The following is a 26,109-nucleotide window of genomic DNA, read 5'->3' as shown; positions in this document are numbered from 1 at the left end:
AAGTTTGTACATAAGACGTTGATGTGGAACATGGTCGAATGCTTTGGAAAAATCAAGATAGATGGCATCGGTTTGGAACAAAGAATCAAGGTTTAGGTGAAGGTCAATGGTAAACTCGAATAACTGTGATTCAGATGAATAGCCATGACAAAATCCATGCTGATTTTTGAAGAAGGAGGAGTTGAAATTCAGGTGGGATGCAATATGCGAGTATATAATATGCTCAAGAAATTTACATGGTATGCAAGTTAATGAAATAGGACGATAGTTCGACGGGTCGCTCCGGCTGCCAGCCTTGAATACAGGAACAACTTTGTTAATTTTCCAGTCACTAGGTATAGAACTGTTCGCAAGAGATTGATAAAAAATTATCTTTAGGAAATGAGAACATACATTTTTTGTGTGTTTTAATATCGTTGCAATGATGTTGTCTGGCCCGGTGGCACTGGACATGTTTGGTTTGTCTATTAGAGCACAAATGCCAGCAGTAGTGATGTTGATAGGGGCCATCGCAGGAAAGTTAAAAAATGTTTAGGGTGGTGTATTCCAGGCAGGCTCATGTGTGAAGACTGATGTAAAATAAGAGTTCATGACGTCAGATCGAAGTTCTGGAGGCACCTGTGAACCATCAGAATATAAAAGGGTAATGCAATGAGTGTTGCTTGATTTGGGTGATAACATCCGCCAGAATTTCTTTGGGTTTGTTAGTAGAATGCCATACAGATCATTGTGAAAAAACTTTCTTTTGGTACACCTAAGGAGACGCGTGTAATCCTGTAGTCACGCAAAATATTTCTTCCATTTAAAATCCAGCGCAGTTCCTTTAGCTCCACGAAAAAGACGCTTTTTCTTTTGAGAAAGCTTCCTTAACCCTTTCAGTGCCACTCCCGAGATAACTCGGGCGACCACACATGCACACCCCCTGCCTCGCCCGAGTATACTCGTTTTGGCTTTTTAACTCACTCCCTGCCGCTCCCGATAATACTCGTCTAAAAGAAAAATATACAAGCATGTAGCGCCATCTATGGAGATCCCACATAAATAACATAAAACCAGTAGGATGATTTTTCAACAGGTGGCGCGCATGTTTCTACGTCCGCGTCGCTTCGTCTTCGTCTCGGCAGAGCAGCGGAGCAGCCATGGCGAGGCAGCGTTCCACGTTTGTCCGCTCTTTGACGGACGAAGAAATTCAAGAACTGCTTATGAATTCGGACTCCGACGACAGTGACAGCGAGGAAGCAGCCCATCTAAGTGCCTTGTCGAGTGATGAGAGTGATGATGAGCCCCTACCACCGAGAAATCCGCGAAAGAAGAGGAAACCTGGCGAGCGGGATTTCTGCTGGAAGAAGAAAGAGTTTAAGCCCCAGGAGCATGCTTTCGATCCAGCTCACTCAGGAATCTGCAATGACATCACAGCGGCGTCCAGTGAGCCGTCCAATGCCGTCCAGCGGCATCCAACACGGCTGACAGCGCGCCACTTCCTGTCTCTAATACCACTGACTACCGCGAAGCAGAACCCAACACGAGTCTGCCGCGTCTGCGCTAACACACAGCATCGACCAAAGCAACGAAAAGAGTCTCGCTATCTGTGTTCTAGCTGCCAGGTGCCGCTTTGTGTGGTGCCTTGTTTTGAAGAATACCACACCAAAAAAGTATTCTAAACACCTGGACATCCTAATTAGCAGACAATTATTGCTAATTAGTTAAGTGCCAATTTCTTTAAGGAAAACTGGTATCTGCGAGATAATCCAGAATAAAAATGTTTACATGACGTTAAGAGCATTGTAGTGTGTTACTAGCATAGGATTTTCAAGAAACTAACATGTAAAAAAAAACCTGGCAGGGAGTGTGCGGCAGTGAGGAAAAAACCCGGCAGTGAAAGGGTTAAGGAGTTAGAATACTAGGGCTTGTTGGAGTCGCCGCGAATGCATATCAGCGGAACATAGGTTTCGACCAGTTCTGAAAGTTTATTTTTGAAAGCTAGCCAGTTTTCCTCGACAGACCTATTAGATACAGATAGCCTGAAATGAAAAAAAAAAGAGTTCTCAAGCTCTGAGTTGATACGGGCGAAATCTCCCTTTTTATAATAGCGAATGAACTTAAGAGAGCACTGCTGTTGGGGAAACGGAAGTGATAGGTTGAAAATAACTGTTTTGTGGTCACTAAAACCGTTAGTGCTCGACATGGATTGGATGAGTTCAGGGCTAGACATAAAGACTAAATCAAGGGTGTTACTGCCACGTGTGGGAAAGGTTACTGTTTGGCTGAGGTTGAATGTCATGACAACGTCAAGGAAATCTTTCGATTGACGAGAAAATGCGCGCAAGTTTCCCCAGTCGATGTCAGGGAAATTAGTCACCGCAGAGGATGTAATTGGCTTTAGGAAAACGAGTATCAAGATCGAGCAGAACTGAGTAAATATCAGTAGTAAAGGAACTGTCGCTGTCAGGAGGGCGATAACATGCAATAACTATGCATGTGGTTGTGGAAAGGGTAATTCTGATACAAAGAATTTCATGACAGGAATGAGTCGTAAGAAGAGAAGAATTAAGGCTTGCTTTAATAAAGGCTAAAACACCCCCACCCCTGCGCGAAACCCTGTCACGTCTGTAGATGAAAAACGGTTTATTGTTGTCAAGCAGTTCCTCGTCTTGGATATTTTCGGAGAGCCATGATTTGTAAATATAGCGATATCGGTGCCGTTGTCATCAAGAAAAGCTTCCACTGACTCTCTCTTTGGAAGATAGCTATGAATGTTTGCTAAAACAAACGCCATAGTTTCCAAACATGTGGGCGTGACGGAGGCAAAAGTGGCTGACGGTAAGAGGGGAGCCTTGAAGTAGTGACCGCTATGACCCATGCTCTAGCACGGAATCTGTATCAGCATTGTAGACAAACTGCTTGTTGCCTATGGTTAACTTATCATACCGTATTTTGTATTTTAAGCCACTTTTTTTGCCGAACGCTGAAAGTTTCTTTTGAGCTGTACGCACACGCGCTGAAAAATCTTCACGGATTGAAAAGTCAGTTTCCTTGAGCTTAGGGCCAGCAGAAAGGATTTTGCATTTATCTTTAAAATGTGAGGACTTGACTATTATTGGGCGTTTCTTCCCTTGCTCAAAGCGGCCTAAGCGATGCGCTCTTTCAATGTTGGCGGAATCTATTGATATGCTTAACTTATCTGAGCAGAAAGAAATTACGGCCATTTCAGATTGCTCCCATGCTACATCCGCCGCATTGGGCAGTCCGAAGAACAGCAGGTTATTTCGCCGAAGTCGGTTTTCGGAATCGTCACATTTTTCTTTGAGGATTCGAATTTCGGATGAAAGGCTGTCCAAGGCTGTCGGATGAAGGATGTCCAAGTTTGAATTAGGCGTTAGACTCACATCATTGCACTGACTCGTCGCGATAATTTTTTCGAGAGCATCAACGCGCGATGAAAGGCTACTGACCAAGCTTTGGAAATTCGACTGCGAAGCGCAAATCATTGCAAGTTCAGACAGAACGGAATTTTGTGCAAGTTCTAAGCGTGACAAACACTCAGCAATAGAGTCAAGGGACGGGGGAGGTCCAGGATTTAACTTGATGTCACCTGACAGAACAAGAAGCAAGGAGTCAAAGTGAGCATTGAAGGCGAAAGAACATATGCACCGATACAAAAACACTTGGCAAGGTTTGAATATGTCTGAGGGGCACGACACTGCAAGGAAGCATGGATCGCTAGAGCGAGTACAAGATGCGCCCGGCAAATAACCTACCTGCAGCAAGAAAGGCATTCCTGTGACCATGCTCGTAGCGGTGCAGTGCCCCAAGTGGTCCGTGAAGGTTGGGTGCCTTTGTAGCCAAGGCAATGCCTCCCGCGCAGATAGTGGCATGGGGTTGCCAGGCGAAGATCTGGTCGAGGGTTGGAAAAGGCGATGACGGTTGGACGATGTTTTCACGCTGGTTCCAGCCCGGCTCTTCGCAAATTCCTGTGCCGGTGGTGACGTTGCAGCCAAGGCAGGATAACATCGGCGAGATTTGCGACAGCAAAAAAGCCTGCAGCAAGAAGAAAGGCATTCCTGTGACCATGCTCATAGCGGTGCGGTGCCCCCACGCCAGTGCCCCCACGCCAGTGTCCCCAGCGCCATTTATATCACGAATCGGTTTTCTTCCACAGCCACTTAATTCCGTGGCGAATATATAGGTCGGCTTGACAATATTGATTCCGTCTACTCTACTCAACAGCCTGACGATACGTTGTCTTCTCAACGACAGCCTTACTCCTGTGACCATTGCGGATTCGTCCTCCTCAGAGGCCTTCCTTCCGTCAATCGACTCCGAACTTCCGCCTGCCCAGCGTACCCAACTCTTGGAGCTACACCACCACTTTAAGATGTCTTTCGATCATAAGCAATTTTCCTTGGGCCGCACATCCGCCATTGTTCACCACGTTGATACCGGCACTCATGCACCCTTGCGCGAGCGTCCACACCAAGTTTCTCACATTGAACGCTGCATCATTGATGAATAAGTCAACGACATGCTTCATCGTGGCATTATTCAGCCCTCACACAGCTTTGGGCCTCCCCATTTGTGCTGGTGAAGAAAAAGGACGGTAGCATCAGATTTTGCGTTGATTATAGACCTTTTCATCGGGCGAGAAGGAAAGGGCGTGCGGAGAGCCTTTCCTCCTCTCTGGCTTGGTGTATCTGGCGCGGCGCTGCTTGAAAGTATTGCTGTCGCATGCTGCGGAACGATTTCGAGATGTTTTAGGTGGTACTTTGTGAAATTTACGCCATGTCCGTTCATATAACGTCAGGGAAGCCTTTCGGTGCATCGGTAACTACAGTAGGCGGAAATATATCTTGGGGGCGCAAAAATGTGACACGCTTTATCAGCCTCGGTGTTCGCGCAGTATCAGTTGCGGTGTGTGTATGTGTTGTGAACTATGTTGCTTATATCGGTTTTAATTCAACAAAGAAACAAGGTGTCTCTGTATTAGCAGCATGAAATGGTAAATCTGCTCCCTATCTGATTGCTTGGCGTAAGGAGTAAAACATAAAGCATAAGAGCGCATGCTCGTGCATGGCCAACCTAAGGCAACCACGAAACATCTAAGCGGCAGGCGCTGTCAAATATTTATGATGCACCGGCATGGTTCTCACGCATTTCAAGTCTAGTAGGCTTTAAATTACCATATGTCTACGCTAGCCTTTCTGCTTGAGGCTGATGGCGCTGCTCAACACAGTGATCACTGCAGTTGGTGAACCAGCACGATACACATGTAAGCTGTGCGCTTCGGCATTGCCTTTTTGGCCTGTATACAGCCATAATATATGAGGGATCGCACAAAAAGAATGTGATGCCTATTTTTGAGAAAAAATTTCCGTAATATGTGTGAGTGCGTCGTAGAGAACGGAATGAATACAACTGAAAAAAAATGCGGTTATCATCCTCTTTCTCGAAAAAGCAAGACAAAACGGGCTAACGCCGCAATACGACCTCGCATAGTCACGCCGCACAACATTGATAAATATATAACCGCTGATGCCGTATGCTTGGACCATGCAGTATAGAGAACAAAGATATCTGTAATCCAGCACCTACCACTGCTTAGGACACTCGCGTAGTTTGTAAACAGTCCCTTTGCTGGACAAGCTTAATTCACATTGTAAGGTATGCTGCGGTTACTTGCCAAAACTATTTTATTCAGGGGCGGAAACCTCATCTATCGAACCAAGTAGTCATGCAATATAACCTGCAATGAACAGTTTGAACGCTTGTCAAAGTATAACATCACAGCTCTTATCATAGCAAAACGGTACCTACGCTGGTATACGATCGTCGCATATGTTTCATGGCTCCTAAACCGCAGCTTATGTTGAATTCCAATGGCGGAGTCAGAGCAAGTTTTTCTGCTCGTTTCGGAGCAAGTTTGTTCCAATGACAGAGTGAAGGCAGGAGTAAGGTGTTCCAATGAGAGAGTCGGAGTGGATTCAGAGCGGGAGTCAGTGAAGCAGAAAAAGATGCTCCGCCGAAATCGGCGGAGTGGACCGGAACTCTGCGTGACGTATTTTCTTTACCACGTTTGTCTGCTGGGAGGCGCCACCGGTCACGACTCGCGAGGAAGCAAAAGCTGCTGCACGCTTGGCGAGATATTCATTCCGCACTTTTACAAGAACAGCAGGTGAACGGCGCTGAAGAGACCAGTGACTGGTGTGGCGGTGCTGGGAGCAAACTGCGGAAGGAAATGACAACACGCAAGGCATCCTGGGTAACTCGGAGATAGAAGTTCCGCTTCCGCCTTGCTCCGGCGGCGCAGGTTGTGTTCCACTCGCGAAATTGGAGGCGTTGCTCTACGCCAGAGTCGAGTGCACGCTCGCGGAGTCTGTCGGCTGCTCCGACTCCGCCATTGGAATTCAACATTAGAAATAGAGGATAATACTTCAATAAGATCACATTAGTGAATGGAACATTCAGAAATACACAATTGATTTCCGAGGCTGATTGTAGGCTCAAATATGTGCGCACACATCGCGCTGCGTGTTCCGTCCACATCAACGCCAGCAGAAATTCTGGCCATGACGCCACTTCAGCACGTCACACAGAACCGTTTACCACGCAGAAGATGCGCGTCATACTAAATAGACCACACGACCGCGAAAACAAATGCCAGAACCTACCGCCGAGCGTATACCTACCATGCAAAACACCGCTTTCACCCAAGCCAGTATGGCGCTGCTCATAGGCGGCGCCACTGCGTTCACAATATGGCGGCGCCTACGAAAAAATGGTCTATCCGCTGCCCAGAATTGACGACATTCTCCACTGCTTGCAAGGCGCAGAGTTTTCCTCTTTGGACCTTCGATCTGGGAACTGGCAGGTCCCTATGAATGAAGCTGACTGTCCCAAGACTGCGTTTGTAACCCCAGACAATCTATATGAATTTAATGCGATGCCGTTCAGCCTTTGTAATGCGCCTGCCACCTTCGAACTTCTCGTGGACAACATTCTTAGAGGCCTCAAATGGTACAAGTGTCTTTGATACCTGGACGACATTGTTGTCTTTTTGGAGGACTTTGGCACCCATCTGACCCTTCCTCGCAAGCGTCCTGACTTGCATTTAACATGCTCGACTACAGCTTAATTTGAAGAAGTGCAACTTTGCTGCCCACCGGCCTACCATCTTACGCCATGTTGTCAGGAAGGATGGTGTCCTTCCCAACCCTGCAAAGCTTCGCACTGTCGCCTAGTTCCCCAGGCCGTTTATGGTGAAAGAACTTCGTATCTTTATATGCCTGTGTTTGTACATTTGCCAATTTGTGCGTACCGTATAATGCGGAATATAGGTCGAGGCAGAATATAGGTCGACCCCCTTATATTGAAGCAAAGAAGTCAACATAAAAATTATAAGGCACAGAACTTTGTTTTATTTAGTGGTGCCGCCAGAGTCGTCACCTGCTCATTCGTCTGAGCTGGCTGAACTCTCGTCCGAACACAACTGCTTTTCGCTGGTTGCGTCCCACAACATGTCATCCTCGGTGCCGTCCAAGGAGTTGCTAATGCAGCACTTCTTGAATGCCCGCACCACCATATCGTCCGGCAGCGAACGCCAAGCCTGCGACACCCATGTGGCCACAGTGGCGAGAGGCGGCCTGCGCAGCCGGCCGGTTGGGGTCGTCGGGTTGTCGCCGGCCATGCACTGATTATGTTGTTCACGGACGCGGTCTTTAAAGGGCTTGTTGAGCACGACGTCCAGTGGTTGAAGTGTTGAGGTCATGCCTCCCGGAATGACAACGAGTTCCGTCCTCCCGTCGCGGAGTGCCTGCTTCACACCTGCAGTCAGGTGCCCGCGGAAGGCATCCAAGACGAGCATGCTCGGACACCGCAGGAGTGCGCCAGGTCGCCAATTCCAGGTGGTCTTAATCCAATTGAGCATGAGGGCCTCGTCCATATAGCCCTTTTCATTCACGCGAACAACAACATCCCGCGGGAAAGCCTCTTTCGGCAGCGTCTTCCTCTTGAATATTATGTACGGGGGCAGCTTTCTGCTGTCTGCAGTACACGCGAGCATCACTGTGAAGCACGAATGCTCGTTCCCCGTAGAAAGAAGCTTGACTTCTTTTGCGCTGCGTTCGCACACTGTGGTGGGCGATGGCATGTCGAACCACACTGGCGTTTCATCAGCGTTGCCGATATGTCCCAACATGTAGCCATGCTGCTGCCGGAGATGGATAACATAGCGCTGGAATTCGACCAGCTTGTCCTTGTATGCCTGTGGCACCTTCTGGCAGATTGATGTGCGCCGTTGAAGTGCAAGTCCCTTGCGTCGCATGCAGCGACGAACCCAATAAATGGAGCCCTTGAATTCTTCCTTTGGCAGTCTGGATTCTCGGGCAATCTCAATAGCTTTGATGCAGATGAGTTCCTCTGTCACTGGCAAAGATCTGGCACGATGCTCGCGAACGAAATCTGCCGCCTTGTCTTCGAGCTCCGGGTGCACCGCGCGGCGCCTGCAAAAGGACGTCCTCCGCGCGTTGCAGGCAGACAGCTTGACTTTCTGCGTTCACCAGTACCGGACGCTTTTCCAACACGCCGAATTGTCGCTGGGCAGACATGTTCCCATGCATTTCAGCATATTCGATGACTTCCTTCCTAAATGCTGCGGTGAACTGACGTCGAGTACTCGTACTCATTTTGCGGGTTGTCGGGAAATTAGCAACGCCAGGAACGATCCCTACACAAGAAGGGAAGATGGCGTTGGTCCAACTGCGTAGGCCGCGTCTATCACCAAGGAGGCGATAACGATGCGGATGCCGAAAGGTCTGCGCTCCTACATGTTGCCAGACGACTATTCATGCTAGGCCAAGGGTCGGTATATAAGTCGAGGGGTGACCTTTTAGTAATATTTTTTGGAAAAAACCTCGACCTATATTCTGCACTATACGGTAATTTCGCGTCCATAATCACCCCCTTAATGCAGCTGCTTGCCAACAGCCAACGCATGTTGGCATGGTCTACCAATTGTAAAGGCGCGTTCGCCACATTACGCCATCTTTTGATACCCCGCACCTCCACCAATTGATAGTGCGTGTTTGAGGCTATATGCGCTTGGCGTTTTATATGAATGCGCAGAAAGAGCCAACGGCCGAGCGGGGCGAGCGCGAGCAACAACAAACATTTCCTTCCTCTTCATCTTCTGCTGGCACCCGTATTTCTCACTACATAAATACTTCAGCTGACAAAACGCGTCCTCGCACCCTGTAGTCCATACTTAGGGATTGTGTTTGTGAAACTCATGTGGGTGAGCAAGTTGGGCGAAGTTCTTAATAAACCGGCGGACTTGGCCGCACTTGGTCGCCGCACTTGGCCGCACTTGGTCAAGAGGCAACAGCCCGCGCTAGCCTCTAATCGTCGTCGTCTTCTTACTGCTCGCCTCTTCGTCATTGGTAATACTATTTCGTAGCACTACCCCTGGCGGCAAAAGCGCCGTCCCAAAGCGGCTAAAGGCCGGACTCGGAAGCAGTGTAGTAGGCCTTGAGCCTACTGACGTGCACGACATCACTAGATGCCAGGGTAGATGACGAGGTTGAGCTCACAGGAGCAATTTCGTACGTCACAGGCGTCACCTGGCACAGCACACGGTAGGGCCCTGTGTATCGCGAAAGGAGCTTTTCTGAAAGTCCGACGTGACGAGAGGGCGACCACAAGAGCACAAGCGCACCAGGCGAAAACTGTACGTCACGGTGGCAGGCGTAGTGACACTGCTGAGTGGTTTGCGAGTCCGTCAGTCGAACACGGGCAAGCTGGCGTGCATGGTCGGCGAGGGCGATGGCGTCGCGCGCATACTCGCTTGTTGAGATAGAAGCAGGAGGAAGTGCCGTGTCAAGGGGCAAGGTCGGTTCGCGACCGTAGAGTAGATAAAATGGAGAAAATCCGGCAATGCCTTGCCGGGAAGAATTATAAGCAAATGTCACGTAAGGAAGGGAAATGTCCCAGTCGTGGTGGTCCTTGGAAACGTGCTTGGACAGCATATCCGTAAGAGTACGGTTTAACCGCTCTGTCAGGCCATTGGTTTGAGGATGGTATGAGGTAGTCAACTTGTTCTGAGTGGAGCGATAATGTCGGCGATAACTTTCGAGAGGAAGTTACGTCCACGGTCAGTGAGTAGCTGTCGCGGGGCGCCATGGTCACGCAAGAGAAAGTCCGCGACGTCAGTGGCGCAACTGGTAGGGAGAGCCCGCGTGATAGCGTATTGGGTGGCGTAATCAGTTGCGACGGCTACCCATTTGTTCCCAGAGGATGACGTGGAAAAGGAACCGAGGAGGTCTAATACAGCACGAAAAAACGGTTCCACAGGGACGGTGATCGGCTGGAGATGACCAGAAGGTAGCACCTGAGGTGTTTTCCGACGCTGGCAGGGATCACAGGCAGCAACATAGCGGCGGACGTGTTCGTACGTGCGGGTTACGCCAAGATGTCCTGCAGTAGGTGCGTCATGCATCTCAAAGAGCACAGTCTGTCGTAGATGTTTTGGCATGACAAGAAGAAGATCAGGGCCATCAGGGAGGAAGTTCCTTCGGTACAGAATGCCGCCCTGGAGGACATATCGGCAAACAGACGCGTCGGTAGGTGTAGAGCGCAGACACTCGATGAGTGCTCACATCGGTAGGTCTCGGTACTGCTCATGGGCGATGTTAGCGAAGGCAGACACAGAGAAAATGCCGTTGGCGGTACTACTGTCGGCGTCGTCAGGCTCGTCTACCGGGTAACGACACAGGCAGTCGGCATCCTTGTGTAGTCGGCCAGATTTGTAGGTGACAGTATATGAATATTCTTGGAGGCGTAAGGCCCAGCGACCAAGTCTTCCTGTAGGATCTTTCAGTGAGCATAATCAGCAAAGCGCGTGATGGTCTGTGATAACGGAAAAGGGTCGGCCATATAAGTATGAGCGGAACTTCGCAACCGCCCAAACTAGGGCCAGACACTCGCGCTCAGTGATGGAATAGTTGCGCTCGGAGGGTGAGAGGAGCCTGTTGGCATAAGCGATAACACGGTCGTTGCCGCGCTGGCGTTGTGCCAGTACTGCGCCTATTCCATGACCGCTGGCATCAGTACGGACTTCAGTAGGCGCAGAAGGATAGAAATGGGCCAGAACGGGAGGCGTTGTGAGAACGTCGATTAGATGCGAGAATGCAGAGGCCTCGTTATTGCCCCACTGGAAAGGGGCGTCTTTTTTCAAAACCTTGGTTAGTGGTCGTGCTATGGCCGCGAAATTGTTCACAAAACGGCAGAAGTAGGAACAAAGGCCAATGAAGCTGCGCACATCCTTGACACACTTCGGAACAGGGAAGTGCGTAACAGCATGGATCTTGCCTGGGTCCGGTTGCACTCCGTTCGCGTCAACAAGATGCCCAAGGACGGTAATCTGGCGACGGCCGAGTTGGCACTTCGATGCGTTCAGTTGCAGACCGGCGCGCCGAAAAACGTCCAGGACTTCCGAGAGGCGCTCAAGGTGCGTAGCGAACGTTGGGGAGAATACTATAACGTCGTCCAAGTAGTACAGGCATGTGGACCATCTGAAACCGTGAAGAAGGGAGTCCATCATGCGTTCAAAAGTGGCAGGAGCGTTACATAGACCGAACGGCATCACTTTGAATTGATAAAGACCGTCCGGAGTTACAAAAGCAGTCTTCTCGCGGTCGAGATCGTCCACGGCAATCTGCCAGTAGCCGGAGCGGAGGTCAATAGAGGAGAAGTAGCGAGCACCATGGAGGCAGTCAAGGGCGTCATCGATCCGAGGTAGGGGATACACGTCCTTTTTGGTAACCCTGTTAAGGTGCCGATAATCCATGCAAAAGCGCCATGAGCCATCCTTCTTTTTTACCAGTACAACAGGTGACGCCCATGGACTACATGACGGTTCTATGATGTTCTTGGCAAGCATTTTGCGAACTTCTGCGTGAATAACTTGACGCTCAGCCGGTGACACTCGATACGGGCGGCGATGAATAGGAGGGGCATCGCCGGTATTAATGCGATGTTTAACAGCTGTAGTTTGGGCCAAATGACGATCGTTAAAGTAAAAAATATCGTAGGAAAGCAGAACGCGGTAGAGCTCACGAGCGTGCTCGGACGGCATGTCGGGCGCAATCATTTTCGGCAAGTCGGCGATGGTACAAGTTGTCGACTGCGATGGTAGAGGAGGATCAGCTGAATTGTCGTCTACTGAAATCGATGCTACAGAGTGATCCTCGAATGAGCAAAGCTGGGCCAGAGACATCCCGCGTGGCAGCACTTGTGTCGTCAAGCCAAAATTGACCACTGGCAGGCAGACGCAATTCGCCGTAATAAATAAAACGGTATGAGGTGCCGTGATCCCGTGTGTAAGGAGGATGTCTTGCATTGTAGCCGCGATATAGTGACCGTCGGGCACTGTTGGGGATGACACTAGGTCAACGTAAGTCAGTGCTGAAGGTGGCAAGCGAACGAAGTCGACGGAATTGAGGCGACTGGGGTGTGGTTCAGCGGGATCCAGAACAGGCAGGTCAAGGCGGAGAGTACTGGCGGAACAATCGATGAGAGCAGAATGTGCGGAGAGGAAGTCTAAACCGAGGATGATGTCGGTGGGACAGTGGGCGATGACTGTGAATAGCACAATTGTGGAGCGATCGGCGAAGGAGACGCGGGCAGCACACATACCAATTACAGGGGCTGTTCCGCCATCGACGACACGGACAACAGGCGTCGTGGCGGGCGTGATTATATTCCTCAGCCGGTTACGAAGGTCAGCGCTCATTACCGACAAATGCGCCCCAGTGTCTATGAGAGCAGATACAGGAACACCATCTACTTGCACATCAAGAAGGTTCAGATGAGTGGGCAACGTCAGTGGAGGATTTGGCGGCGTAGGGAGCAATGCAGCGTCACCTTGAGGCGCTGCATCATCTAGTTTTCCGGCTGGGGGCGGCGTCCGAAGGGAGTCGGCGAAAAGGAGCGACGGGGCTGGGGAGAGCGAAATTGTCGTCGTTGGGGCGAAGGTGAATGAGAATAGGGGCGGTTCGGCGCAGGAGAGTCAGTGGCGGCATTATCGGAGCGTGCGGCATAGGGACGAGAAGGGCCGCCTGAGGGGCGAGAGTAGGCCGTATAAGCAGATTGGGTCGAGGAAGTCCAGCGACTTCGACAGTGCCGAGAGATGTGCCCGATGCGACGGCAGTGAAAACAAATGGGCTTGTCGTCAGCAGTGCGCTATTCAGATGGGTTGCGGAAACGTGGTGGGTAAGAAGATGCGGGACGGGGCGGAATCGAAGAAACCAGATAGGTATCAGGGCGATGGGCCGAGCAGATGGTGTGAAGGCCCATGTTTTCGAACTCCTGGCGGACAACTGCCTGGATCAATGAAACTGTGACTGCAGGTGCGTTGGTGGGGCTGGATTCGAAGGCAGCCGGATAGGCGGCCTCAATCTCACGCCGGACGATCTTGGTAATATCGCCAGTGTTGTTGGGACGTGGAGCGTCGGAGCAGGAAGATGTCGCTGGGGTGTTGGGCAAACGGGCGAAGTGCTGGTCGATACGTCGGCTTTTAGTGAGTTCCAGGCGCCGGCACTCTTTTATAACAGCATCCACCGTCGCGACGTTGTTGAATATGAGCAAATTGAAGGCGTCATCGGCAATGCCTTTGAGGATGTGGGAGACCTTGTCGGACTCAGTCATGTGTGCGTCAACTTTGTGGCACAGAGCCAAGACGTCCTCAATGTACGTGACATAGGGCTCTGTTGACGTCTGCACACGGCCGGAAAGCGCCTTCTGCGCGGCAAGTTTGTGACCATAGGGTTTGCCGAACAAGTCTCGGAGCTTTTGTTTGAGCGAATCTCAACTGGTGAGCTCATCTTCGTGCGTCCGAAACCAAACTCGAGGTGTGCCATCCAAGGTGCCACTGAGGTAAGAGACTACGTTGGCGAGCATGATAGTAGGGTCCCACCGGTTATTGTGGCTGACGTGTTCGTACAGGCTGATCCAATCGTCGACATCTTCCCCATCTTTGCCTGAGAATACGCCAGGAACACGAGGAGCAGGGAGAGTGATGTAGGTCGTCGAAGTGGCAGCAGGTGTCGGGGGTGGCTGAGTCGAGTTGTCATCGCTGGGAGCCATGAAGCCAGGTTCGACGTACCGTCCACTGCGAAGCTCCGTGACGAGGTACAGGGAACGTCCACCTCCACCAGATATGTTACGTAAGAAGACGCAGATGAAAAGCTATATACAAGTATATTTACAACGTAATACGCCGCACTTGGCCAAGGGCAACAGCCCGCGCTAGCCTCTAAACGTCGTCGTCGTCTTCTCACTGCTCACCTCTTCGGCATTGGTAATACTATTCCGTAGCAATACGAACAAGGGCCAAGGAAACTACGGAGGTCTTTTGCTGTCTTTGGTTGGCTAAAATCGCGCACTGCAGCAATCTTTTCAGGGTCAGGTCAAGTACCATCTCTGTCCACAAGAAAACCGTGCACGAGTCTAGCACTCACTAAAGTGACACTTCTTTGAGTTTAAAACAAGTCCAGCGTATGGTGTACGGTCCAGTACGACGCCAAGTTGCTGATTGTGCTCCTCAAGTGTTTTGCCAAAAAGAATTACATCATGAGGTAGCATATGCAGATCTCCCATATCAATTCGCACAGCACTGTGTCCACAAACCTTTCAAAAGTTGCTGACGCATTGCATAAACCGAAAGGCGTGACATTAAACTCAGAGACCATCTGGCATCACAAAGCCAGTCGTCTCTTTATTTGTCGGTTGCATCAGTGTTTGCCAGTGTCACGATCGTAAGTCAACAGAGGAGAAGTAGGAGACTGCATGAAGGCAATTGACAGCATCGTCGATGCATGGCAGAAGGTATACATCCTTCTTTATGGCTGCGTTAAGTCTTCGATAATCAACACAGAATCTCCAAGTACTGTCCTTTTTCTTAACTGGTATCACTTCCCACGGACTGCAAGCCTCCCCTGGACAACGCCTTTCTGCAGTATTTCTTGAACTTGCTCAGCGATTTCTTTTCGTTCTGTGGGAGAGAAGCGGTACCGCTTCTGAGAAATAGGCGTCGCTTGGCCCATGTTTATGTGGTGTTGCATTCGCGAGTCAAGAAGCGAAATTGGATGCTCACATTGGGCGAAATCGAAAACTGGCCCATAGTGGATGAGGACCTTTTGCAATTTTTTCCGCTCTGAATAGGATAGCAACTTGTTCGTCAAAGGTGGCCAGCTTGTGTCCTGTCGGCAGTAAAACTTGCTCCAAGGATACAGTCACCATCTACACGTGAGCACGACCATCTACACGTGAGCACGACCATCTACACATTCTATAATGGATCGAGGAACCAGTACATTTTTCTTCAACGTAGAGGGAGTACGGGAGGGAGTACGGCTTAATTAAACCATGACAGCTATGTGGAGGGCAAAGCTTGGAAGCCACCGGAACAAATGTTGCTCTCTGAGCCAGTAAAAGGACATTGTGAGACAGAAAATACGCTGTGCTTGTCCACGCCAGATACTGCTGGTGTGGACAAGCCAGACTTCGAAGAGAAATTTCACCAGCCCCACAATATAACATTGCACCAAATTCACCAAGAAAGTCAATCCCAAGGATGATGTGAGTGGTGTGTTCCAAAACAACAAATTCAGTTGGAAAATCTTGTCCACCCACACTTACTCCAGCTGAGCAAATTCCAATGGGCCACAGCGGTTCGCCTTCAACTCCACGAAAAGTAGTCTTTTGGTCCCACACAAACATCACTTTGTGTCCCAGATGACTCTTTAACAAAACACTCATTACAGAAACTGTAGCACCGTTATTGACTAATTCATTAGTATTTAAATCATCAACACAGACACACACTTTGTTTATGCACATGGCGACTGGTGGAGGACTACTTGACCGTCCCGCAACCTCACCTTCATCGGTCGCACCAGCTAGTTTCCCAGCTGGGATGCTGGTGAAAGTGAGCAACGGCAGGTGATGGCGAGCAATAATAGCCGGTCAGAGGAGGAGTAAGATCGGTCGGAAGCTGGAGACTCATGCCGGGATGCACATTCACGCGGTTATCATCGAAGATGCGAAGCGGTCTGCCACGGCACGCTGTCTTGGCCTTCAGATTGATAATCTGGTATGCCCAAAACTTGCTGCCACGGTCGGCGACAATACGTGGTGATATGTCCATGGATACTGCACCTAAAGCAAGTAGGTGGCTCGCGGTACACAGTATAGTCGTAAAATGGGGCCTGGGGTTGGCTGTACCGGGGACCAAGCAAGGCATTGGGGTGGTGCAGTCTGACGACCTTCGAAAGCACACGAAGGATGCCGGAACTCCACTGTGTTGACACGGACGCGTTCATCACGCAAAGGCCGAATTTCACTGTTAGTTTGTAGTTGGCAAATCACCGGCTGTTCAGGACAGCGTACATCCAGTGCTCATTGGGGGTACTCCTGTCCTGCACCTCTTCCTCTACCATGTGCTTGAAAGTGCGCCGATTATTTAACATATTGACATACTAACAAGGCAATGTCGTGGGAGGAGGAGACGTCCACACTTGCAACCATGGTCACGTTGTCAAGTCTACCCAACTCTGGCAATACCCGACGCGTCTTTAGTGCCTCAAAAGGACAGCAATGACATCTGAGATCAGACAGAGTCCGCAGGTCTGCCTTTGATATAAGGAAATTGTAGACATCTTCAGCGATGCCCTTAAAAAGATGTGCAACCTTATCTTCATATGACATGCCCGTGTTCACAGTTGTGCACAGTTTCAATGCTTCAATGTAAGTTGTGCATGTTTCTCTCGGCAACTGTGCTCTACGCAAAAGCGTGTGCTCAACCTTCTTTCATATTGAAAATGAGTCTCCGAACAGCTCTTGATTTTGTCAATGAACATTGTCATCGTGCTTTCGTTATTATGGAACCAGAGAAGTGCGGTTTCGGTGAGAAAGAAGACGACGTTAGGAAGTCCCGCCATTGCGTTCCACCCATTGTGACCGCTTACCCTTTGATAATATTTAAGCCAGTCGTCAACATCCTTATCAGCTTTGCTGGAAAAAGTGTGCGGTTGTTTGGGAGTGATCCAGCAAATAATATGCCTTGGGTGCCCACCATCATCTTGCATGCTTGTGTCATGGCTACTGACTCCCGCTGCTTGTGGTTTGTTCATGTCCGTGTCTTCAGGCGGTAGTCCGAGCAAGCGCCAATTTTGTTGGAGGATGCTTTGAAGAAGGTTGTCCGGAGCGTTTACCCCGCACTGTCCATCAATGTTGTTACAGATGGGATGGATTTATTTACAAGATGATCGAGGGGGCGAGATTGCGGGCATTCGGGCATTTTCTGCACCGTGTGCGGTTCTTTTATTTCCTCTTCTTCAGCTCTGCCATGCAGCGTAACAATATGGTGGTGCGTGTTAAAAATATCTACAAAAACAGCCTTGAAGAAGCAACGACACAATGATGAGCGAAGAGATTCTTGTGCAATCATCCTTGCATTCTTGCTTTCTTGTCTGCATAGCCATTAAGTGCACCATGTCGTCCTCTGCATAATGAGTGAAAAAGCTTTAATGACCTTGAAACAAATGGGAAGAAGTAACTGCAGAGTAGGGTTTTTTTTGCTTTATGCTCTTGCTTTTGTAGCACAATTGGGAGGGGGATGAGAAGCTATCTATATTATGCTGGGTACCTGGCTACAGTGGTATAGAAGGCAATGTAGCTGCTGACGAAATGGCTACGTCAGTGAGCTTTAGCAACAAAGATGGAAATATTCCCATCCCTGCCACAGACCTAAAGCCTTTTCTGCACCGTAAATTGAGGAATCATTGTCAAGGCAAGTGGGATACACAAGCAATGAATAAGCTTCATGTGATAAAACCAAAACTGGGGAACTGGATAAGTGGGAAAACCGCACGGTACAAGGAAGTACCTCTTTGCCGATTAAGAATAGGCCACACATACGGTATTCACTCTTATCTCTTGACTGGGGTCGATCCTCTGACTTGTAATAAGTGTGGCAATTGTTTGACAGTTCTCCATGTTCTTTCTTATTCAGTGCCTTGCAATAGAAACAGAGAGAAAAAAGTATTTCCCTTCTGCATATCACGAGAATATTCCCCTTCACCCTGCATTTTTTCTTAGCGATGAACCGCTTTTTAATCTGCAAACAGTCTTAGGTGTTTTAGCCGAAACCGACAACTTGAATATCATTTGGCCATGCATCTTTTAGCACATGACTAACAGCCCTGCATTAAAGGGCTCTCTTGAAACTCTGGTGTCATTATGTTTTGTTGCATCATGTCTTAATGAAAGCCCATTGCCATAGCCCACATAACTACCTAGTCAGGGTCATTATTTTATCATCTATATATTCCACGCCACTTACAGCAACAAGTTTTAGGCCATTTTACAACCATGTTGCATCTACCATGAGGAATTCATTGTGCACACCATCCACAATACATTGTCAACATTACCACTTGTCATGGCGCTCTGGCGTGCAGGGGCCAGGCTAAACCTGGCCCCTGCACCATAAAACACCACTCATCATCATCAAGAGAAGCTATCTATAGTTAACATTGTACGATTTCTAATAAATGTGTGAAATAAAAAAAGCCCACTCACCAGTAAAATTTCTGGGGCCTCTAGTTTATCCAAAAAACTTAGGAACATGTGTTAGTTGTGATCAACATGCGCTCTGAGTTTTGGAAAGAATTGAGAAGTGAGGCAGCGGGAGGATTGTCACAAAGGCTAGCTCATCATGTAACATTGTACATTGGACGGAGTACTTGTGAGTTCCGGATTTGATGCAACAATCAGCTTATATCATACATTGGAACATTATTAATTGTAACATGTGCGTTTGATGAAAGTGCCTTTGTTCAATTCAGTGACTGGTGTTTGTGCATGGCACTATTGCTGCTGCAAAGTTCACACTCTCAAGCTTCAATGTTCAGCCTTGCTTACACCCACTTAAACAACACTGTTATCACAATATCTGCTTGCCACTGCACCACCTTACATGCAATCGTGTGTATAAGTTCTCTCACTTTGGGCCAGGAAGAATGTCCATCTTTAGCTAGTTAAAGTGGACCACATCAGTATTTTGGATATCATGTTGCATCTTTGGCTGGTTGCTGCTGTCCTCCGACTCTTAGTCTGGTTGATCCAGCGTTGCTAGAACTCAGTGGCAGAAGAAATTTATGCAAGCTGAATATATGACTTTTCAGAGGAAGAAATGCCAGAGGCAGAACCACGTGACTATGACAGAAATCAGATTTCGCATCATAGTTGTTTCAAAGTCTAGCCGAAGCTCCTGACACTTTCAGTCAAAATGAGGTATGTTCAGATGCAATGAGCGTTCAGTGGGACACCAGAGCCTGAATTACGGTGAACCGTTGTGAACAGCAGCGATGACACAATGCTGTATTGTAATCATGTGACCAGAATCGTTCTCAGTCCTAATGACTGCTCAGATGACAAGGTTTAGTGTGCCTGAGAGCGCTTTATGCAATAAGAGAGTGATCAAGCTGAACCAACCAAATATAGGGTGCACACTCTTTCAAACATAATGCTGCTTGCAAGAGCCGTCTATAGTGCTCCGCAGCGATCAACCAAAGAAGCCAATAGGTTATCACCAAAGGCTGCATGCTGCAGTGCATAAACTCGTTGCTAGACAGCACCGAGTTATTATGTAATGAGGCGAAGCAGACAGCAGTCTGCTTCGCCTCATTACAGTCGTGTGACGCGGTGAAGCGTAACAAGCGTAGGAAGGGGCAATTGTCACGGGACACTGTATGTATTCCTTAATTTTACATGTGTGCACCCGCCCTCACCTGTCACAGTAGGAGCACCGATATGCCTAATAAGTGCACTGACAGGCATTCAGAGCTTATTCAGACGTACATGTGTCGATTTTAGCCCTTAAGGGCAGTAAAAGACATGAATTTATTTTTTCGGACTGCGCATTTTTCGGAAGTTTTCGCGGCCCCTAGGGGGTCCGAAAAATTGGACGTTGACTGTGAATTGACCAAGAGTATTCTTCAAATGGTCCGTGGGGCGAACGCGCGGCGAAAGGAGGACGAGAACAGAAAGGATCGACGCACTGAGGAATTAACGGGGAATTAAGTATGCGACCGCTTCTTCGAAGGAGCCTGCGCTCAAAAAACAAATTGTTGACTGATGCTGAGATGCAGGTGTCCCTCATCCAACCAAAATAAACTCTTTAAAGCAGTGAAGCACAACACTGAGGCGTCTTGCGCGAGCAGAGGGTATGTCAGCACAGTTGCATGACACTGAGCATGCTATCAGTTGATAGAAATAGCTCATATTCGAAAATATTTCCTTCTGTATGCATCTCCTTTTTATTTGTACTAGAGAATGTCCAACTCGATTTGAAAATTTTTTCGAAGACATTTAATTTGCTGTGCATTTTAATAACCCCTCCCTTATATTCTTTTTTTGAGTAACATAAGCACTACTCCTTAGTATTCAAATTGGATTAAGTCGGTTTTCTTTAAAAATTTTTTCATATGCTTACTAGAGAGTGACAGCATAGGGCGATATGATTTCAGCGCGACTTGACATAAAACATAGTTCTGCATCACTCAGGGAATTTTGCAAAAGCACTCAGGGAGAACCTGGAAAACTCAGGGAATTTGGAAATGTCAACTTGGTAGACACCCTGAGCCTGCAAATCCGAATATTCTTCCTCCAACAAAATTGTCTCAACATTACTGTAATGCTGCCAGTGCATCAAACTATCTGAAAAGCCTGCTCTTGATTTAGAAATTATGTGAAAAGTATTCACTTTGGGACAGCGGCCCGACCAGCTTTCCGAACCCCATTAATATATATATATATATATATATATATATATATATATATATATATATATATACTTAGTGCATATTGTTTCTGGTACAGTGGAGAGCCGCTATTAATTATCTAATTCGAGAAGTATTGTGCTAATTATCAGTATCAAAGAGTCATTTGTAGGCACCCCCAAATTACACCTGGATGCTGTGTTTTCTGCGACGTACTAATTGCGTGCAATTTTTTTTCGACTGCAAACAAGCCTCGCGAAATATGAAAAATACCACACAACTGCGTTTCCACCCACATCATAAAGCAGTGCCCTCAAATAAGCTGTTTGAAAGCAACTGTCTTGCATATCGCAAACCCGAAAAGACAGTGAACCACCTTGATGATGGTACGGACGTAGCATCAGCAGCTGGTTTTGCGGCTTTGCAGCTATCCCTTCCTCTCTACGTCACACTTGCCATCCATCTCTCAAGGCCGACTGATCACATTGATAGGCGAAGCGCCGCTCTGACCACACACAAAACACGAAAAGCAATGTAATAGGCATAGCATGTTTCAAAATCCCGGCTTTGCTCGCACCGCAATGACAGCGTGCAGGTATATTGCGTGCCAGAAACATGCTTCAGACCAAACCAAATTGAAATGACGGTTTTAGTTTTCGTGAGTGTGTACGTGCTGCAAAAAAGGTTCATGGCATAAAATAAAAGCAGAATAAACAGACCGGAAAGCGACTCGCGTGTTTAGAAAAGGCAAAACCGATGCGTTCAAGAAAGTAAATAATCACTTCTAATGTAGCTGAATTCCCAATCGTGATGCCTGCACAAAAAATAAACAAAAGATACATAAGATTTTAGTGGGTCCTTATTATCTACGAATGTGTAAGCGCCATTTAACACCAGCTGCTGCCTAGAGGACATGTTTGAATAGGTCTCCTTCTGCAGCTAGGCAGTACTGAGTCCACTTTATCACATCTTCAGTGGCTTTCTTGATGACCGACGCTCGAATTTTACGGCAGACATCTGTTATCCTTGTCTCGAGCTAATCTTACGTCTGTCTCAATCATGTAAGCACGGTCTTTCACATAACCCCAAACAGACATGCACGGCCAATTTACAGGCCCGTGCCTTCCAATCAATTGCGCATGAAAAGGCGCATCCAGACAGATTCGTGCTCGGCGTGCTGCTGTGTGCTGGTGGTCAATCTTGCTGATACCACAAAAGTGGAAGACGGGATACAGCGGGACTTCGCTGAGAAACTCATCCACCACTCCAGGATTTCGTCCACGTAACACTGTGTAGTCAGTGTGTGATCAAAGATGATTATAGCACCCGTGTAAATTCCGCACCCTACATTGAACCTGGTGCCGATTGCGCAGTCACTCTAATGGTGTGCATTATGCAAATTTACGTGGGCGTTTCTGTGAAAATTGGCTTCTTCATGTGCACATGATGTTGCTCAAGAAGTCCGGTGACTCATCGGCTTTTGTGGGGATGCAGTTCAAGAAATATAGACAAAGAGGCGCACGATTCGCTACGTCAGTAGTGACATCGTTGCTCTCCAACGCAACCGAGCGGGTGCACAGCAATTTCTTTCTGGCTCCGAAATGGGTAGGCCACACGTCATACTTACTCCTGAAGAGCAGGCAGCCTTCAATCAACGACCCCGCGAGTAGAACTGGGAACGAGCTGGTCTACGCCGTCCCAATGCTGCGGCCCGGGCATAAGAACAGGCGTGTGCAGCCGATTGCAAGCAGCAACCGCGTGCCAAGGATCCTGCAGCCTACCAAGCCGTCGTTTAAAGTACCGTCGGGATTAACCCAGTCATAAACACCAGGGCCTCACGTTTCAGCTTCGCTGGTTAACCATCTGTACGGAGTGTTTGGGCAATGATTTTTTTCTGTATTTCCTTCATTTCGTTCTGGCTAATTCAGAAGGAACCTGTTCAGGGGCGCTGCTTTATGATGCGGGTGGGAGCACAGTCACGTGGTATTCACCATATTTCGCAGGGCTTAATTATGTCAGAAAAATTTAGTACGCAATTAGTGCGTCGCTGAAAATACTGCAGTTAGATGTCCCTTGGCTGTGCCTACAAGTGCCTCATTGACTCCTTGATAATTATGATAGTATGTCTCAAGTTACCTAAATGATTACAATTACCTAATTAAATATCAGTAATGAAAAAATTACTGGCAGCTACTCCACTGTACTGGAAACAATATGCACTAGGTTTTCTTCGAGTAACGCATTGCTTTCTTTAAATCTTGGTTGCATGATAGTTAAATGGGACACCCTGTATATTTTTATGGCATCTGCATGCAAGTGATGATGTTTCCATACCTAAGCTATACCTTTAGTTATCCATACATTTAGAAATAACTGTTAATTGGCTACCTTCTTCTCTTTAAAGATATAGTAAACTTTGTCCTGTGTATATTGTGTATGTGCATGGGGTTTGCAGTGGAAATTTAAAACAATGTTGGAGTGAAAAAAGACAGATAGGGCATGCGCTGCTGGTACTTCTATTACGCTTGTTCTCCTATTGTCATGATTTTCAGAAAAAAAACAAAGTATGAATTAAAATCCGTGCAGGTCCGTGCCAAGAATGAGGCAGTAAGCTATAAGCTACAATAAAATTTTAAGTGAAAAGGTCGAGGCAAGTCAAAAGAAACCTCAAATGATGTGGGTGAGAGAACTCTGCCCACCCCCCCCCCCTGTATTTGTCGCACAGTGTCACACAGTGTCAAGAGAAAGTATCTTTATGTGTGTGCATTAGAAAGAGAAATGCTCAGAATGGTTGCTTCACCAGTGCACTTGAGCTGCTCTCCTCTGAAAATGGTTCATAAGGCAAGTTCACACTTCACTGCTTTATAGGGAACACTTACTCCAGTATCACTTAGTTTGTGAGCCTGTGATGACCTTCTCATTGGCACACACACACACACACAAAAAAAAAAAGAAAGCCACTGTGCTGAAAAGCACACAGGCTCACCTGATGAACTGGTGTACTAGCTCGCCACATCCCTTGAAATGTATTTTATTTTGTGTTTATGGCAGCCTTTGACTCTGCACATAATCATCTGCAGTGCTAACTAGTATCTGTTCTTTATTGCAGCGACACAGTAAGTGCTGTACAGGGCAGCAAAAAGCAACCTAAATAATGCCTCTTGGCTATTGTGGGCTTTCATTTTCTCTCTTTCTGCTTATCTTATTTCACTTTCATGCTGTTCCTTTCTGCCAAGCTAATCAACAATGTAACTCACTGTCACACATTTATTGTCCACTTGTCTTGTTTGTCTAGCAGCGGCAGTCCCGGTTTGACCAAGGCATCGCCGGGCAAGGGAGCCCTGGTCAGCAGCCACCACAGCCATCAATGGGGGCAGGTGCCATGAATGGCACCAGAAGTGCACCTGGAGGCCTCAGAGACATGATGATGCGCAGAGATGTTCTGGACCGTGGAGATTATGACATGGAAGCCAAGCGTGCACGCCGATACTAATAAACGGGGGTTTTAGTTTTGGTGTGGCAAATATTCTGCCGCTCTGCCCTATCTGCTGCTGGCTCCAACAGTCATGTGCTCTCTCTTTCACAAGCTGGTTTACATGACTGTCTGGGCAGTTGTGGAGAAATGCCAATGCACCAAACAGACACCTCTGGTGCATGTCCCTCGAAGCATCCGCACATTTAATCGTGTAAGCATGACAAAGTCATTGTGTTGTCGAATGTCCATGTCTCAAATAAATAGACCTAGTGTCACACGTCTTGCCATGCTTCATTTCACTTTGTAATGCTTCATTTCACTTTGTAACCTCGTAATGTTGGTCTGTAATAAAGAGGGTAGTGCTAGGTGTTGTGGTCTTTTAATTGCATTATATCTACTACTACATTATCAGATGCTGCAATATTGCAGACAACACAACAAAACTAGTTGCCTTGACAACTTGTCTATTTGGGTCTTAATCAGTTCTTTAGGGACATGCTCTTTGGTTCATGTCAGAGAGGATGTAATGGGGAACAAAATGTTGCAGTTTCACCCGAAAGACTAATCAAGTGTCACTGCGATAGCAAATTATTAGATGGCTATATGAAGCAAGGGCAGTGGCGTAGCTAGGTCGTCTGGCATCCGGGGCTCATAGGTATTTAGTTTAGTAGAACTTGTTGTTGGGCGAGTTGGTAGGTATTGGCGAACATTGTTTAACTGCGCGAGCAAACGAACCACAAAGACAGCGAGGGACAAGGAAGGGCGCAAGGACGGGCGTTTATTAGTATCGGCGTGCACCTCTGCGCCCGTCCTTGTCCCTCGCTGGCTTTGTGGTTCGTTTGCTCGCGCAGTTAAACAATGTTCGCTAAAGCTCATAGGTATTCTGACCCCCCCCCCCCCCTCCTCCGGCTGTAGTCGAGGAAGGCGAGGATATCAACAAGTTCCGGGTGTCTTCAGACGTATATGACACCCCCCCCCCACTGGCCCCTTGCACCCGGGGCCCACGGCCCCCCGGCCCCCCCTGTTGCTACGCAACTGAGCAAGGGTAGTAGTTTTTTAAGCAGGGCCTCGACTGGTGTTGCAGAAGTCGCGGGGGTGCTTTTTTCGTCGCGGCAACAGATTGAACTTTTTAAGAGTACTACTACAGAAGGGCACATATAACAGGCAAACGGAGGACTCGGGACAGCACCTCAGATTATATAAAGCAGGCGGCGCAGCATCTCCAGGGCACCCAAGGGGCAGTGGGGTGATGGAAGCTGAAAGCAGGGTGGTCTTTGGGGTTGGGGCCGCCGAGGCTGGAGCATGCCATGGGGTGTTCGCATACAAATCTCTGCGAGCTCCAGCTCGTGGACCAGTCCATGTGGTATCTAGCTTTGTGTCCTGGAGGAGCCACCAATAATACAAAATAATGACGCATTGTTACAACATCGTAAAAGAAAATCCTTAATGAAATATTGTCGCACCCAGCCACTAACTTAGTTACGATGCCAATTTCAGCACTCTACTGTGACCCACGACTTGTGCACTACACCAGTTGGAACCTTGCTGTTTTATCAGCTGTATAAACTTGTGAACATTTGCTTGCTAACTAAATTGCCAAGTATGGTATTATGCGTGCACAAGCAAACATGAACACATCTCGCACAATGACCGCGGACACTCTCAAAACGGTGTGAGGAAGAGCAAGCAGCAAGCAAATTGCCCTTCGTGCTGCCTCTTGCTTCAATGTGAACTAAGCAGGGAGAGGATAGTGCATACGAAGCCATCAGCCATCAGTTTACTCGGCCTGCCTACTCTCTTGTA

General features: G+C 48.0%; 1 protein-coding gene across 6 annotated transcripts in view; it reads left to right on the top strand.

Annotated features, from left to right (window-relative positions):
- The window catches only part of LOC135904021 (splicing factor, proline- and glutamine-rich-like), a 114,826-nt gene extending 90,153 nt beyond the window's left edge, over positions 1-24,673 (top strand). For 2 of the 6 annotated variants that reach the window (XM_065434573.2, XM_065434571.2), the window contains exon 7: positions 24,130-24,673. In XM_065434573.2, coding sequence (XP_065290645.1) covers positions 24,130-24,324 — 195 coding nt within the window. In that variant the 3' untranslated portion in view covers positions 24,325-24,673. Of the gene's footprint in view, positions 1-24,126 lie in introns of all 6 variants that reach the window. The other 4 variants (XM_065434572.2, XM_065434570.2, XM_065434577.2 and 1 more) reach the window with 2 other exon arrangements.
- The last annotated feature ends 1,436 nt before the right edge of the window (positions 24,674-26,109 follow it).

The sequence above is a fragment of the Dermacentor albipictus genome, chromosome 5 (assembly GCF_038994185.2).
Source record: "Dermacentor albipictus isolate Rhodes 1998 colony chromosome 5, USDA_Dalb.pri_finalv2, whole genome shotgun sequence".
Lineage (NCBI taxonomy): Eukaryota > Metazoa > Arthropoda > Arachnida > Ixodida > Ixodidae > Dermacentor > Dermacentor albipictus.
The sequence above is the reverse complement of the archived record's forward strand: the minus strand, read 5'-3'. Positions and strand labels throughout refer to the sequence as shown.